This window comes from Equus quagga, chromosome 5 (genome assembly GCF_021613505.1).
Source record: "Equus quagga isolate Etosha38 chromosome 5, UCLA_HA_Equagga_1.0, whole genome shotgun sequence".
NCBI classification, from domain to species: Eukaryota; Metazoa; Chordata; class Mammalia; order Perissodactyla; family Equidae; genus Equus; species Equus quagga.
The window spans coordinates 37,788,854-37,804,300 of NC_060271.1; the positions used below are offsets into that span (position 1 = coordinate 37,788,854).

The window sequence follows — 15,447 nt, forward strand, 5'->3', positions numbered from 1 at the left end:
ACTGAAAACCAGTGAATCGTACATCTTAAAAGGAGGCCTTTTAGGGTATGTGGGTTACGTCTCCATAAAACAATATAGTGAGAAACATATACGCACACCCCACAGGGTGGTCCCACGGGGCCAGCATGGCTGCAGAGGCGAAACTGCTCCACGAGCGGCAAGGCCTGGTTCGGCCAGGAGCTGCCATCAGGAAATGTCCCCTCCCCAAGGGCGGTGGCTGGGTGGGGCCTCGGTGCCCCCTCACCAGCACCAGGAGAGGCCTCTGCTGCTGGACAGCCCAGGAACTTGGCTCTCGTTTGGTCTCGGAGCCCTGGAGGCCTCCGGGTCGTGAGGTTCTGTGGACGGTGGCTGAGGGAGGGGAGCTCCCGTCAGGTGGACGCCCAGCAACACTGGGGCTGGTACGGCTCTCAGGAAGCCCCTTCCGCCTGCCTCCGTGCCCTGGGCAGACACGGCCTGTGCTGCTGCGACAAACAAACCCATCCCCCTGAGCTGCCGACGTTCACCTGATGCTCACACGAGCAGAGCAGTGAGGCCTTCCAGGAGAAGGAGGCAGGAAGTTGGGATTCGTTAGCCAGAACGGAAGCAGGCTGAGGATCTGGGCATGGAGAGGGTGGGAGGGGAGGTGAGCTGGCTCCCAGTCCTAAAGACCCCAGAATCCCCAGGAGGCTGGAGGCCAGGGCTCCAAGGCCAGGGAGACACCTCGGTCTGTGCACGGGGCACTGGAAGGCCCGGGAGAACAGGCCCTCGCCCCACCCTGCACCTCCGCCCAGGCCTGCAGCCCGGGAGCTCTCTGTCTGGGCTGCAGCAGGCTCTGCCGGCCCCAACGGTGCAAGACCTCCGCTCCTTCCTGCCTGCAGCTCCTACCACTAGGGGTCAGCCCTGGACAAGGAGACCCAGGTGGCAGAGCTTGGCCCTGGTCCTGGATCCTGACCTGCCCCCAGGGGGGTCTGGTCCTGAAGGAAGTGATGGTAGAAAACCTTCGTGTGGTCATATCATCGCTCATCATGAACAGGCGCCATGCTAAGCGCTCCCCTTGCACTATTTCACTGACATCCTCACAAGAGCCCTATGGGGTTTATGCAATCACCCTGTTGAGACTTGATGGAACTGAGGCCCAGAGAGGTGAAGGGGCCTGCCCAAGGTCACACAGCTAGGAAGTGATGGGGGCTGGATTTGAACCAGAACTGGGGGCTGTCACCACATGGTTAGCCCGCAGCAGCGCTCTACGAGCCATGGGGGTCTCCCCATTTCACAGGGGGTCCCTGTACACTCTCCTCCCAGCTGCTGAATCCCCGGTGGTTTCAGAGCCCCTTTAAGCCAGGAGGTCTCTGGAGGTACCCATCCACCTTGTGGGGAAGGCACAGTGGGGTCAGACCCTCACCCCCACCCCAGTTCCAGATAAATGGCACTGAAGCCCAGAGAAGTTCAGTGAGTGGCCCAAGGTCACACAGGGGCAGGAAGAACAGAACGCCAGGGTTCCGGACCTCGGTGCCTACTGTAGGACCGGACACAGCCCTGGGCTCTGACCCCACATGTGAGCTGTGCACTCTGCAGAAAACACAGCGTTTGTAAGTTTTTCAAAGTTTCTTTTGGATTAGAAAAAAATAACATTTTTTTCCTTGACAATCCAAATAAGACATTTTCACTCCAGATGAAAATAGGGCAAAAAAAAAAAAAAAAGGAAATAAAAGTCACTTGTAATCCTACTGCCCAGAGATAACCAGTGTTAATTTTTTGTTGTATTTTCTCCCAATGTTTTCCTAAACAAATATGTACATTTTAAACAAAAATGGGCATCTATTATTATTTTTTTACAGTCCCCTGGGAGTGGGAAGAGCGGATGGTCAGCCAGCATCCCTGCACCTGGCCCCGGGTGGGCGGATGACAGGCTGTCCCCGGCTCGGGGTGGATGTGGAAGGGAGCTGACGGAGTACCACAGACCTCGCCTGGCCTGTCGCTCCTCCATCCTGCTCTGCCAGCCCCGCTCCCTCCATGACTCGGGGGTGAACACACGCCCTGTCCCCCGGCACAGGCTTCCAGCCGGTGCCCGGGACCCGCTCTGGGCCTGGGAAGGGGTGGGGTGGGGTCTCACCATGGCCAGCTCGGCCTCCAGCTCCTTCATGCGGTTGTCCTTGAGGTCCAGCTGGGAGCGCAGCGCCGTGGCGTGGTCGGTGGCCTCCTTGGCCTGGCGCCGCAGCTCCCACTTCTCGCGCTCCAGCAGGTCCTTCTCCTTGGCCAGGGCTTTCACGGCATCCTCGCTCTCCTGCGGAGAGAGCACCGGGGCGTTACAGCCAGGGCTGGGGCCCCTCTTGGCCCAGAGATACCTAGAGGCGCTGGACCCCCGGGGCCAGAGGCAGAGCGGGGAGGCCCCTGGCGCGAGGCTAGGCACTCCAGCTCTGGAGTGAGAATGCCCTGGGTTCAAACCCAGCTCTGCCCCAAAATAGCTGGGGGACTGGAAGAGAGACAACTCAGGAGATGCTCAGTGAATACGTTTTCAGTGAATAAATGAGCAAATGAATGTCATGGGTAAGTCATTTTACCTCACCAAGTATCAGCTTCTCCATACTTAAAATGGGTATGGGTATGAGGGGGGTCAATACGACTTGTTTCAAAGAATTGCTGTAAAGATCAGATGACTTCACCGGAAAGACTCAAGAGTGTGACGACAGTTAGTTTGGGGCTTTGGTTCTGTTGTTTGGTGACGTGTGTGTCACAGGAAAACAGGGACACCTGTGGCCCTGTCGCCTTGGCTGCCATGGGGTCCTGCCAGCGCCCTACAAGGTCACAGCTGATGACAAACAGGCTGAGCCCCCCACTCAGCTGCTGCGTCTGGAGGCAGCACCGTCCCCGGCCAGTCACCCCGGCGCTGCCCCGGCCGGCCCTCCTGCGAGATGTTTCCCGTGTGATGCTGAGGGCAGGCCCACGGTGCCAGCTGTGCCCTTCGGGGCCGAGCCAGCAGGCGAGGAGCAGAGGGCTGCATCGGGGCGTGGCCTCTGTGGGCAAGAACCGACTTCCAGAACAGCAGGCGCCCTGCCCAGAGGAAGGGTCCCAGCAGGCGCCCTCCCCACCCTCCCAGCCGTGGTCCTCCCATTCACCAACCAAGAGCCAAACTCCAGGTCTCCGTGTGACCTGGGACCACGGAGAGAGGCGGACATCCTGTCTCCTCTCACAGCCTCGTCCCCAAGGGCCTGAATCCCGATGGCCAGAGACCAGGAGCCTGAAGAGGCCCCGGCCCTTTCTCACGGCTGTCACAGCACGGTAGCTGTGACTTGGGTTCTGGGGAGAGAGACTCTGGGTCAAATCTTGGTTTGGCAAGGACGAGCTGCAATGACCGTGCCTCAGTTTCCTCCTCTGTAACAGGGACCCACATGTGCTGCAGGGGTCATGGTGAGGACTGAATGGGATCATCTGCAGCATGACGCTGGGCACACAGTGGGCGCTCCCTCACTGCACGCAGGTCCCCGCTGGGAGGTCCTCTCCGGGCAGCTTCCCTGAGTGCCCATCGCAGAGAGCGGCCCAGGCTCTCTCCAACCCACTTTTCGTAGTGGTACCTGACATTGGTCGTTGACCCGACAGTCACAGGTGCCATCAGAAGGCACAAAGCAGACAAAAATCCCAGTGCCCTTGGAGATTCTGCTAGAGAGCCTGCCTGCGTGCTCCATGAGCACAGGGACTTCCCTTCGGGGCGTCAGCACACACCCAGGCCCAGAACAGCCGCCAGGAGCCGCTGCTGAGTACGCGGATGAGCGATGAGTGGTGGCGGCTGCCTTGCCTCCTGCGAAGACCAGCCTATGGCCGAGGGGAGGGCGTGTCTTCTGTGCACGGCCTGTGGCTTCTCAGTGTGGTCTCGGGAGGTGGCATGGACAAGTCCTCCCAGACTGTCGCTGTGCCCGCACTTTGGGGTCCGGGTGCTTGGTGTGAGTCTCGGCTCAGTCACTGCAAGCTGAGGGACAACGGCCCGGTGATTTTACTTGCCCAAACCTCGACCACCTCATCTGTGGACAGCGATGACACTGCAGCCCAGGTGACGGACAGAAGAAACTGGCAACGCCGGGTACAAAGCGACAGATGCACTCTTACAGAATCAGAAGCGAGACTCAGCACAGGCAGGTGTTCCACGCTGGGCGTTTCTCCTCCTCTCTTTGGAGCTGTGTCTCGGGGTGGGGGTCAGTGCAACAGGTGACAGGCACAGCGCCCTAGGTTACACCACGTATCAGCTCAACACTTTCCCGCACCCACCCAGATGGGGAGCTCCTTCCCCAAGGGCTGAGCCATGTCCTGGGCGTCTGCCCTCAGGGCCCAGCAGCAAGCTTAGATCGTGTAAGGACCCAGGAAATGAAGCGTAAACAGTTGGGTACGGACCATCCCTTAAAACTGGCTGGTGTACAAGAGGCTGCTTTAAAAATGTCCCTGAATTAGGAGGAAGGTCCATCCACTAGGACCCCACCCCTGCTTCCTGGGTCCTCTGAGACCCTCTGGCTCTCCCAGAAGGTCTTGTCTGGGTTACCTTTCTGCACAGTTCTTGCTTCTCCATCAAGACTCTGCCATCCTCTAGAGGCACGACCCGCGACCACGGTCTGTGCAGAGCCAGCCATGCCGTCCTGCCCCCCGGGGGCTTCCTAAGAGCGGGTGATCATGTGCTTCTCTGGGTTTGCAGTGGGACCAACACCAGACACGGGCAGATGAGGGGCCCTGGAAGGGCCTTGAAATCCACGTGGAATTTCCATGAGCAAACACCTGACTCTCGATCCCCAAAGGCCATCATCATAACAATAACAAGCGTTTTTTTCCCCAGCTTGTCTTCCGTGTACCAGAAATGTCAGTGCTGACAATGCTGGGCTCTGGGTAGCTGCTGTCATGATCCGGATTTTAGGGACAAGGCCACATGGCTGGTGAGTACCGAGGCGAGATTCCGACCCTGCCATCCGGTCCTAAGCACTGGCCCCTGCCTCCCAGGCGCAGTGTGACGGTGAATTTTGGTGGCTACTTGACTGGACCAAGGGGTGCCCAGATATTTGGCCAAACATTATTTCTGGGTGTGTCTGTGACGCTGTTTCCAGGTGAGATTAGCATTGAAGCGGAGGACTCGGCTGAGGGCCCTCCCCAGTGCGGAGGTGTCGTCCATCCACCCAGGGCCCACATCGACGGCCCGAGAGGCACAAAGTGCTCCCTCTGCCTGGTAGTTGAGCTGGGACGTCGGCCTTCTCCTCTCCTCGGACTGGAACTCACAGCACGGCCCCCCAGGTCTCAGGCCTTCGGACTCAGGCTGGACGCCAGCAGCTCCCCTGGGACTCCAGCTTGCAGACGGCAGACTGCGGGACTTGTGAGCCTCCAGAATCGCTGAGCCCATTCCTGATGATAAATCTTGGTGTGTGTGTGTATATCTCACTTTGGAGAACCCTGACTAATACGCCAAGGAAGCTGATGACCGGGGAGAGGCGGTGTGAAGGTCGGCCTGGGGACTGCCCCCTCCCTCTGGGGGTGGCACATCACTGAAAACTGTGGGCTGGTTCTCCAGCCGCTGCCCAGTGGCCCCTCCCCTCAAACAAGGGGGGCAGGTCTCCCTGCTGATGGGCACAGGGCCACCTGGGCAAGGTCTCTCCCTGCCTCCCCTGGAAGAAGGACCAGTCTCCCACGGGACCTGCTCCGGCCCCTCCAGCTGGGGAAGGAGAGAGGAGAGAGGTGGACGAGAGGCAGGTAGTCCTGCGGACTGAATGTCTGCGTCCCCCCAAAAAACAGCGCCTGGGGTGATGGTGTTAGGAGCGGGGCCTCTGGGAGGTGCTTATCCCAGGATGGTGGAGCCCTCGTGAATGGGATTCGTGCCCTTATAAAAGAGACCCCGCAGAGCTTCCTCGCCCCTTCCCCGCTACGGGGCACAGGGGGGAGTCTGCAATCTCGAAGAGGACCAGGAAAGCAGGCAGCAGGGGGCCCTGTTCCTCCCCTGGGCTTGCACAGGGCACCTGCTTCCTGTCACACGCCATCTGCGAGGTCAGGTATGGGGAGGCCGACTCCAAAGGGACCCAGCTGGCCTGCCGGGGAAGGACGCGGGCCAGGGGAGGCCGACAGCCACAGCTCCAGGCACAGCGGGCGGCTCAGTGCAGGGTCTCTCCTGGGGCTGTCTTCACCATGGAGACGAAGAGAGCTGCATGCTGGGGAGGCGACGGGAAGGGTCACTGGCGAAGACCACAGTGGGCCGTGGGGACGAAGCATCTAAATTCCAATTCCGTCCCTGACACTCTGGCCTCTCAGCTCCAGCTCAGAGGCAGCAGGTGAAGGTGCTCAGGCTGCCAGACGTCTGAAGAACCGCTAAACCTTCATCGCCAGGGAAGACTCGAGCTCAATGAACCTCCTCCTCTGCTTCCTCCCCTGCGTACACCTGAACCTTGCCCACAGCCCCGGTCACGTGGTGTCCTGTACTTGAGGAGCTGTTCTCAAGAGTTTTTCTGCCCTGCACACCAGCAGGTCCCACCCATCTCCCTGCAGACACAGCGGCTCACTAAGGCCTGCTCAGCTGGGCAGATAGTCTGTCGCCTTTAAGTTGTGGCACCCTCTTCAGCATGCCCACACCACAGATACCAGACAGGTATTTGCTGAACCAAACTCTTCAGTCATCTGACCATAAACTCCTATGCATCCCACAGTGCCCAACTCATGTCACCTCCTCTGTGAAGCCTTCCAAAACTCTCTCCCTGTAGGCAGAATGTCCTGGGGTCTTACTGGTGCTCCCCAGCTCTCTCTTCATGCTTTCACTATGGGTTAATATTAATAAGACACAGTAACATTTACTGAGCAGTTATTAGGCACTGGGTGCCACGCTGAGTGCTCTGCCTTCATCATCTCATATGGTCTTCATCACAGCTCTGTACGGTCTGCACCATGACCACTGTTTTGCAGATGAGGAAACCAAGGCTCTGGAAGGTTGACAGAGATATCCAAGGGCACGCACATGGGGATCTGAGATCTGGGATCTGAACCCAGGCCAGCTGGAAGCCAGCGTTCACACTGTCACCGACAGGGCCATCCTGTCCAGGCCTGCTTGTCCAGGAGGCATGGAGCCCCCCACCAGGGGCTGTGCAGTTTCCCCTTGGTGCCCAGGCCTGGCCCACACAGCAGAGGCTTCCCCAAGGAGTACTGGTGACGTGAGCCATGTGTCTGTGTTTTGGGATTTGAGGGGCAGACCCTGTCCTGGGCTCAGCGGGGGGTCTGCATGTGCGGGGAGGGGAGGGGAGGGAGGAGGGGGGAGGGGAGAGGAGGGGGGAAGGGAGGGGGCCCGACCTTGCGGTGCTGCTCGTAGTTGCGGATGAAGTCTCGCAGCTGCTCCTCGCGGCTCTCCAGCGTGGCGTACAGCTGCTGCATCTGGCTCACCAGGTCCGTCTTCTCGCCCTTGAGGCGCTTCCGGTCGGCTTTCATGGCTGGGGACAGAAGAGCGGGTTAGTTTCCTGAGACCCCAGCCACCTGTCAGCCCCGAGTGCAGATAAAGGCCCCTCATCTACCCTCTTTTTAACAGGTGAGGACACGGGTTCAGAAAGATGTGGTTTCTCTCCTGAGCGCCCAGTCACTCAAGGGCATTCCCAGAATTCGCGCCCGGGCCCGCCAGACCCTACAGCCTGGGTCTCATCTCCATGCTCTTGATCCAACCAGGGAGCAAGGCTTGGACAAACGTCTTTCTCCGCCATGGACGGGCCAGGTCCCCCCGTGTGGAAGAGCCCCAGGATGCGGAAGGGGCCCTGATTCTCTGCTGAAGCGAACTCGAGCGCCCACTGAGCCCAGAAACGGCTCAGCCCAGCATCTGCCCCATTTCTTCCTCAGGGTAAAGTGATGAAAAACACGCAGCAAGGTGGGACACCGGAAGTATGAGCAATGGGCCAGCCCGTGGCCAAGTGGTTAAGTTCTCATGCTCCGCTTCAGTGGCCCAGGTTCATGGGTTTGGATCCCGGATGTAGACCTACACCACTCATCAGCCATGCTGCGGTGGCGTCCCACATATAAAGTGGAGGGATATGGACATGGATGTTAGCTCAGGGTTAATCTTCCTCAAGTAAAAAAAGAGGAAGATTGGCAACAGATCTTAGCTCAGGGTGAATCTTCCTCAGCAAAAAAAAAAAAAAAAAAAAAGTATGAACAACAGAAGAAAAAATAGATAAATTGGACTTCATCAAAATTAAAAACTTCTGTGCTTCAAAGGATACCTTAGGAAAATAAAAAGACAACCCAGGGAATAGGAGAAAATATTTGCAAATCATAGATCTGATAATGGGCTTATATCTAGAATATACAAAAATTCCTACAACTCAATAATAAAAAGACAAATAACCCAATTAAAAGAATGGGCAAAGGATATGAACAGACATTTCTCCAAGAAATGGCCAATAAGCACGTGAAAAGGTACTTGACATCATCAATCATCAGAGAAACGCAAATCAAAACCCCAATGAGCTACCATGTCATGTCACACTCACCAGAACGGCCAAAATAAAAAGATGGACACGAACAAGTGTTGACACAGACATGGAGGAACTGCAGCCCTCGCACACGGCTGATGGGAATGGACGGAAACAGTGCAGCTGCCGTGGCCAACAGCAGGACGGTTCCTCCAGCGATGTGATGGAAAGTCACCCCATGGTCCAGCAATCCTACCCCCAGGCACATCCCCGAGAGAAGCGAAAACACACGTCCACGTTTGTGCACAAATGTTCACAGCAGCCCAAAGGGGAAACCCCCAAACGGCCACGCTGACAAGTGGATTGAGAGGGGGGCACACCCATGCCACGGAGCATATTCGACGAGAAGCACTGCCCCGTGCTGCAGCGTGGATGGACCTTGGGGACCTTACGGGGAGTGAAAGAGGCCAGTGACGAAAGGCCAAATGTTGTATGATCCCATCTACACGGAACGTCCACAGGAAGCAGATGAGGGGCTGCCTCAGGCTGGGCGCGGCAGAGGGTGGGGGCTGGGATGTGGGGGTGCTCGCCAAGGCACGGTGATGAAAGGTAACGCCGATCGTGGTGACGGACATACAGCTCTGTGCATATGATGGGAACCGCTGAACTGGAAGTGGGCGGACTGTGCGATTCGTGAATTCTCTCTCCACACAGCTGCTCTCACGCACACGGCGCCCCACGCCCCCGGCAGCCTCCTGGTATGGCTGGGTAAGTTCTGCTCCCTCCGGACCCTCTCTCCTCACAGCACTGGCTCTTTGGCAAATGGAACGGCCTTGCTCAGGGCAGGCTCTGGCTGCAGGGTGGGCTCCCCTGCCTTTTTCCAGAGCCCCCAGAACTCTGGCTCCTCCCTGGAGAGAACACCAGGAAGGGAACTGTGGAGAATGTGGGGAGAGGGGCAAAGCAACTCCTTGGCTCCAGAAGCTTCCAGCCCAAGAAGGCAGAGACTAGTTATGTCATTTGCCCAAAGTTGCACAGCTGCGTCTGACCCCAAAGCCCACACATTTGCCCCTACATTTCGCTGCCTCTACGGTGGAAGGCCCCAAAGCCTGGAGGGTCCTGGCCCCATGGCTAGCTGAGGGCAGTGAGAAGGGGCAGGCCCGGCTGTGCCACCTCATCTCGTCCTGGACGTCCAACCCTCCAGACTCAGCCTGTGAATATGAAAGAGTCTGAGCTGCTGAGCTCCTGGCCCAGGGCCCAACATAAGCTGACGTCCCTCTGGCCCTGCAGGGGCCTCTTCCTCCTCCTGCCCTTTGCCTCTGTCCCTCGGGTAGAACAGGGTGGAGGCAGGTCGGCTGGGGCCATGTCATCACGTGCAGGGAGCCACGGGGGACCCATGCAGGGGGATGCTGGGTCTTAACCAGCCCTCTAAATTCCAGCTCTGGGCTTCCCGGCTCCACAGCTGGACTTGTCCCCTTCACGGCAGCTGGGGCAGCAGCAACTCGGGTCACCACGGCCGGAACTGCAGGCCTGCCGAGCCGGGACCTTGTGGGCCAGGATGTCCTGGCACAGCTGCAGAGAGGACTCATTCTCCTTCCTCTCAGGCAGGGGTGGCCCCACCAGGCCCCAGGGGAGGGGAGGGCAGAGCTGGGCTGATTCTGTGTCATGTACCTGACCGTGGTGTGGCCACATTACTGGTGAACCTCATCTTAAGAAAACGCAACATCTAGTGGCTGGCCCTGTGGCCGAGTGGTTAAGTTCGTGCGCTCTGCTGCAGGCAGCCCAGTGTCTCATTGGTTCGAATCCTGGACACGGACATGGCACTGCTCATCAGGCCACGCTGAGGCGGCGTCCCACATGCCACAACTAGAAGGACCCACAACGAAGAATATACAACTATGTACTGGGGGGCTTTGGGGAGAAAAAGGAAAAAAAGAAAATCTTTAAGAAAAAGAAAAAAAGCAAATACAACATCTAAAGACGTCACTGGCTCAGAAGGAATCTTATGGAGGAGCAGGGGGATCGGAAAGTTCCCCCGGCCCTCTCTCACCTGACCCGCTGCACCTGTGACGGGTGGGGGTTCATCATCCGGTTTTACAGAGGATGGAACTCAGGCCAGTAAGTGGCAGGGCACCTGCCTCAGGCTCAGGCACACGTCAGGCTGGCGGGGCGTGAGAACCAGAGGGGAGCCCTGTGGACGGGAGCAGCTCCTGGTGGGGCTGCTGACCCAAAAAAGCTACCGCTGTGGCTTCCCAGGGGAGCCTCGGGCAGACCGCAGCCCCAGTGCCGTGTGCACGTGTGTGGGGTCACGTCTCTGCCATTTGGTTGGAAGTTAACCCCCGGTGGGCTCCGATTTGCCTCCTCCTTTAGCCCCTCTGGATGAGAATCAAACTCCAGACTTTGCTCTCGGTGTCTGGAGGCTCTGGGAGGGCGACCACCCCCTTCTCTGTCGCACTGACCCCTTCTCCGTTGCATCCCTGGTCCTTTCTTCGCTTTTGGCACGTGCCCTTGGAGCGGGGTGATGCACCCTCTTGCTGGCCTCCATGGATCCTCACTGCTCCATCCTTGCACCATCCATGTGTGTGCTGGAGAAGCTGCGTGTGCCGCTGTCCCGTCCATCAGTGCAGGGCTGTGTGTACATGTGCGCACATCTGTGTTGGCAGCCGTGGTGGTGGGGCAGGGGGCTATGCCTCCCCCATCTGACTGGGGCTCCCTGAGAGCAAGTGCTGGCTCTCTGCCTTCAGATTAGCAGCTCCTCCCTAAGAGGGGACCGAGAGCTCCCCCAGACTGTGGGATGAAGCCCCTCCTGTGAGCCAGGCTCCATGCTCGCTGCTGTGAGGGGGACAGGGACAAACGAGACATGGTCCTCACCTTTTGGTGGCTGACGATCTGATGGAGGAGATAAACCCACATGCACATGGATGACACTCGTCTCCACCCACCCTCCTTCTTACCAAGAGAACCCCAATTTTGTCAGGTCGGCTAAAACACTCAACTTTCCAAGCTCCCTTGCAGCTGGAGGAGGCATGTGCCACAGTTCTGGCCACTAAGATGTACAGAGAAGTCTATTGAGAAATCCACTGTTTTCTTCATGGAAAATGGTCACAGTACGCTGGCAGTAACTCTTGCCTTTTGCCCGTCCATTTTCTTTCTGCCAGGAACATGGATGTGACATCCTGAGGCACAGCAGCTGTCTTGCGAGCACAAGGACAAAGACACAAGCTGAAAATGGGGGGCAGACAGACAGAAGGGGCCTGGCCCTCGATGGCACCACCCAGGCCAGGGTTCCTCATAACAGGAGAAAAATAAACCCCACTCTCCATGGGATTTCCCATTAGGTGCAGCCCAACACATCCCTAACTGACACAGCCAGGCAAGTGGTGAGGAGTGCCATCACCTCCCCACATGAGGCTGCATTCCTGGTTCCTACACACGAGCTCCCTGTGGGGGGGGTCCCTGCCCTGCCCACCGCTGGGCTGGACGCTGCCAGGCAGACAACCTGGAAAGCTGAATCTCTGAGAACGAACGCCATGTGCAGGTCACTCAGGAAGGAGAAGCCCTTTTATTTATTTATTTATTTATTTAAAGATTTTCTTTTTTTCCTTTTTCTCCCCAAAGACCCCCGGTACATAGTTGCATATTCTTAGTTGTGGGTCCCTCCAGTTGTGGCGTGTGGGACGCTGCCTCAGCGTGGTTTGATGAGCAGTGCCATGTCCGCGCCCAGGATTCGAACTGATGAAACACTGGACCACCTGCAGCGGAGCGCGCGAACTTAACCACTCGGCCACAGGGCCAGCCCCAGGAGAAGCCCTTTTGAACCACCACGTGAAAGAAGCCGTCGCGGGGTGCTCGGCCCAGGTTTTCAGAAGGACAAGCGCCCACAACCCGCTCCACAAAACGCACACGGAGGAATGGGACCGGGGACTCCTGCACCTGCTTGAGGTGAGACATGGGGGTGCCCATTGAGCCTGAGTGTTCCCGAGGGTCCAGGCGCCATGTCACCAGACGGGTGCTCCCTGAAGGGCAGGGATCACACTGTGAGTCTTTAAGGAAACAAGGAGGGTAGCACGACAGACCCCCAAGAAGTACTTTCAATACACACACAGCTGTGACAATGACAGGAGAGGATGCTCCCTTCCTGGTTGCAGGGACGCTTTGATTTCTCCGTCAAATCCCTACTTTGACGTCCCCAAGAATTCCTGAAGCAAGATGAGGTCTGTGAGCCATGACTGTCTCTGTGACAGCCTCCTGCCTCGGCCTGAAGCCCCCGCACTCCGCTCGTCTCCCCAGTCGCCGGGCTTCCCCTGGGCGTGTCCCATGGCAGCAGCCAGGACGGCGGAACCTCTGCGAGGGAGACAGGTGAGGTTGGCTCCTGGGACTGTGGGGGCTCCGGGGTGGGAGCGAGGCTGTGTGGGGAGGGAAGTGCTTTTCTGACTCAGAGGAGGGTGGATGCTCGCCCGAGGGTGTGAGCAGGGCCAGCCGCAGCCCCTCGGTGATGCGCTTCTCGGGGACATCACTCTCAAGCTCCTGAGGGGGGCTTCTCCACGGCAAACCCCTCTTCCTCGCCTGGCTTGGGCTGCACAGCCCCGAACCCTGACATGGGGCCCAGAGGAGTGGCGTCAGCCCCAGTAGAACATTTGTGAATGGAACTCTCTACAGGAGGGGCCCAGAGAGAGAAGAAAGCTCTCTGCAGCGAGCCCTTCACTGCCTTCACTGCCGGGCAGAGCAACCGTGCCCCCAGCACCCAGGCCGAGTGGCCGCAGCCCACACGCGAAGAGGACAGGACGGGCTATGTCTTGGCTTTTGAGCTTCTGGGGGCTGTGGGCCTAGAGGCTGAGGGATTTTTCAGGCACTTTCGAGCACGAGGGGGTTTCTCCTTACCCACCAAGGCAGGGCACCCAGGTAGGCAGGACCTCCCGGCAGTGAGGGATCAGGCTCTGAGCTTTCCCCTCCCTGAGCCTGTTTTCCCCCAGCATGAGTGTGCTGGACTCTGTGAGCTGCCTTTGGTTTCTGAGGTCCTAGGACCTTCGCCTCCACCACGACCCCCACGACCATGTGCTTGACCTTGACCAACACCGCACAGCAAGCAGGATGGACATCGGTCTGGAGTCAGAGGATCTGGGTTCTGTCCCAGGCTCTGAGACCTCAACCAAGTCACTCAGCCTCTCCAAGCCTCCATTTCCTACCTACTAAAAGGATCCCAGGTGCCAGGCACAGCTCTAATCCCCCTTGCGTTTTTGTCACTTAATTCTGACGACCACCTCATGAACTCATTCTGCACTAGACGAGGAAGCGGACACCCAGGGACATTACAAAACTCGGCCGAGGAGTGAGTGGCAGTGCCCACCTGGCCCCAGCACCCACCCACCCTCCTACCCCACTGCTCGGCTGGCCTCATCTGCTCCTGGGGACCTCGTACTGGGGGTGGGCAGCACCTGCCTCACGGAGGGGGAGACTGAGGCTCCCAGGGTTAACTCACTCACCGAGGCTCAGACAGCTCAGGGAGTGGACCCTGGACTTGCATCCCTGACATCTGACCTTGAGTCCCTCCTACTCCTTCATCAGCCCTACTGAGAAGGCACAGCGCTGTGAACGGTAGGACCGGCATCGATCCACAAGTGGACGACCCAAACATTCACACCAGTTACTCCTGTTACCAGATGCTGTGTCTGCAGCTGACCTACAGCCCCAAGGGGGCCTTCTGAGGTTCCCATTAAAGGTGCTTCAACAGTCTTGTGCGCAGCCCATGACCACTGGAAGGAGGACGTGAGTGTGAGCATGTGTGTGCGGGCTCGTAAGGAATCCTCCACCAGCCACCCTGTCCTGCCGCAGGATCCTCAGCCAGCCCGACAATCTCGTTCCACCAGCCAGAGTTCCCACTAGTCGGAGCTCAGACGACTGTGGTCTGGTGTTCTGGACGGTCCGAGGCCTAGAGCCCTTGTGAAACCTTCCAGCCTGGGGGACCCCTGACAATCACAGGCTCAGAGGTGGGGAGGGTGGTGGCAGCAGGTCAGGCTGATCGAAGCCTGTGTATGATGATCCAGGCCGCCGCCAGCAGGGGGCGCCCGTTCTCCTCCAGTCAACATCCCCTACTAGCAGAGCTTCAGCATCTACACTCCAGGAAGGAGGGGTGGCAGGCCTCTCTGCAGCCCAGAGAGGGAAAGAGAATATCCAACATCACACAGCGAGTCAGCCCAGGTCTCCGAATTCTTAGGCCAACACAATTGGGCTAAAGGCATTGGGTCTTTGGGGTCTGCCTATCAGTAGAATGGAGACCGACAACATAATCATCTCTGCCCCATATAGAACAGACTGCCACGTCCTGAATGAACAGTCAGGCATAGATCTTGAGCGCTGTCGAGGGAGAACACTTCAGACAGACACAGCTTGAGACGCACAGAGCCCCAGATCCCAGTCGGCTGTACCCCGAGCAGGCGGGGGACCTCGGGCGTCGCACGTCACTTCTCTGAGCTTCAAGCTGAGGGTGACAATCTCTGCCCTGCACGACTCCACGTGACACCACCCAGGGCCTGCACACAGCAGGTGCTCCATAAACGTCAGCGTCTCTTCCTGTCTTCCAACTCCCCACGGCCCCCAGGCCTGAGCTCAGGAGGCCAGAAAACACAGGCTGACTCCACCGACTGCCAGGCTGGACCGTGAGCAAAGGGCCTGGAGAAGAGGCCCGGGGTGGGGAGTCAAAGACCCACAGACTTGGGGCCCGGTCTGGGCGCACCCGGGTTTATCTCGGTTTTTCCTGTTTGAAAGCTGAGCAAGGTCAGTTCAGGACAGGTCAGAGGTCAGCTCCCTCAAGAGGTGAAGCAGGCGCTTGTCTTGTGGGCGGCCCTTGGCCAAGAAGGAAGAACCGACCGAGCTCTTGGACAGGCGGCCGCCACTGGCGGGGCTGAGAGAGCTGCACCTGCTGGGCCAGCCTTCGGGACACGGACGTGGCTGGGTGCTCCGGGGTCTCCCTGGGGTGGCTCTGCTCCTCACGAAGGAAACTCCCTCTTCCTTCCCTGCCAGGGGAGGCGGGCTGACCGGCTCACACGGCCACTGAGAGGCAGAACTGGGC

The 15,447-nt window shown here is 58.4% G+C and overlaps 1 protein-coding gene across 3 annotated transcripts in view; it reads right to left on the minus strand.

Moving 5' to 3' along the window:
* The window catches only part of KAZN (kazrin, periplakin interacting protein), a 438,209-nt gene that overhangs the window by 49,049 nt on the left and 373,713 nt on the right, over positions 1 to 15,447 (minus strand). For 2 of the 3 annotated variants that reach the window (XM_046660680.1, XM_046660682.1), the window contains 2 exons: positions 7,276 to 7,412; positions 2,093 to 2,263 (listed from right to left, as the gene is read on the minus strand). In XM_046660680.1, coding sequence (XP_046516636.1) covers positions 2,093 to 2,263; positions 7,276 to 7,412 — 308 coding nt within the window. Of the gene's footprint in view, positions 1 to 2,092; positions 2,264 to 7,275; positions 7,413 to 8,459; positions 8,791 to 15,447 lie in introns of those variants that run through there. The other variant, XM_046660681.1, reaches the window with a different exon arrangement.